Raw genomic sequence first — 210 nt, 5'->3', positions numbered from 1 at the left:
GGCCAGCGGCATCGAGGTGCACACGAAGCGGCTACCCGGTGGGCTCTCCTGGTCGTCCGCCGCCGACTCCCGGCCGCCCGTGGCTACGGCGAGCAGGAGCCCCGCGACCACAGGCAACATCCCGGCTGGTGAGCGGGGCGACGGCTGGGAGGGGCGGCTGGAGCACTGACAGAGGGGCCGCTCGCTCCGCGCCTCCGCCTCCCGCCGCTT

At 75.7% G+C, this 210-nt stretch overlaps 1 protein-coding gene across 1 annotated transcript in view; it reads right to left on the bottom strand.

Annotated features, from left to right (window-relative positions):
* The window catches only part of NPTX2 (neuronal pentraxin II), a 9735-nt gene extending 9548 nt beyond the window's left edge, over positions 1-187 (bottom strand). Inside the window, exon 1 of the mRNA XM_010190358.1 lies at positions 1-187. Within this exon, the coding sequence (XP_010188660.1) occupies positions 1-120 (120 nt within the window). The 5' untranslated portion in view covers positions 121-187.
* Positions 188-210: the final 23 nt, after the last annotated feature.

The sequence above is a fragment of the Mesitornis unicolor genome, unplaced genomic scaffold (assembly GCF_000695765.1).
Source record: "Mesitornis unicolor isolate BGI_N332 unplaced genomic scaffold, ASM69576v1 scaffold20510, whole genome shotgun sequence".
NCBI lineage: Eukaryota > Metazoa > Chordata > Aves > Mesitornithiformes > Mesitornithidae > Mesitornis > Mesitornis unicolor.
Note: the sequence above shows the minus strand (reverse complement) of the source record. Positions and strands in the feature narration are given on the sequence as shown.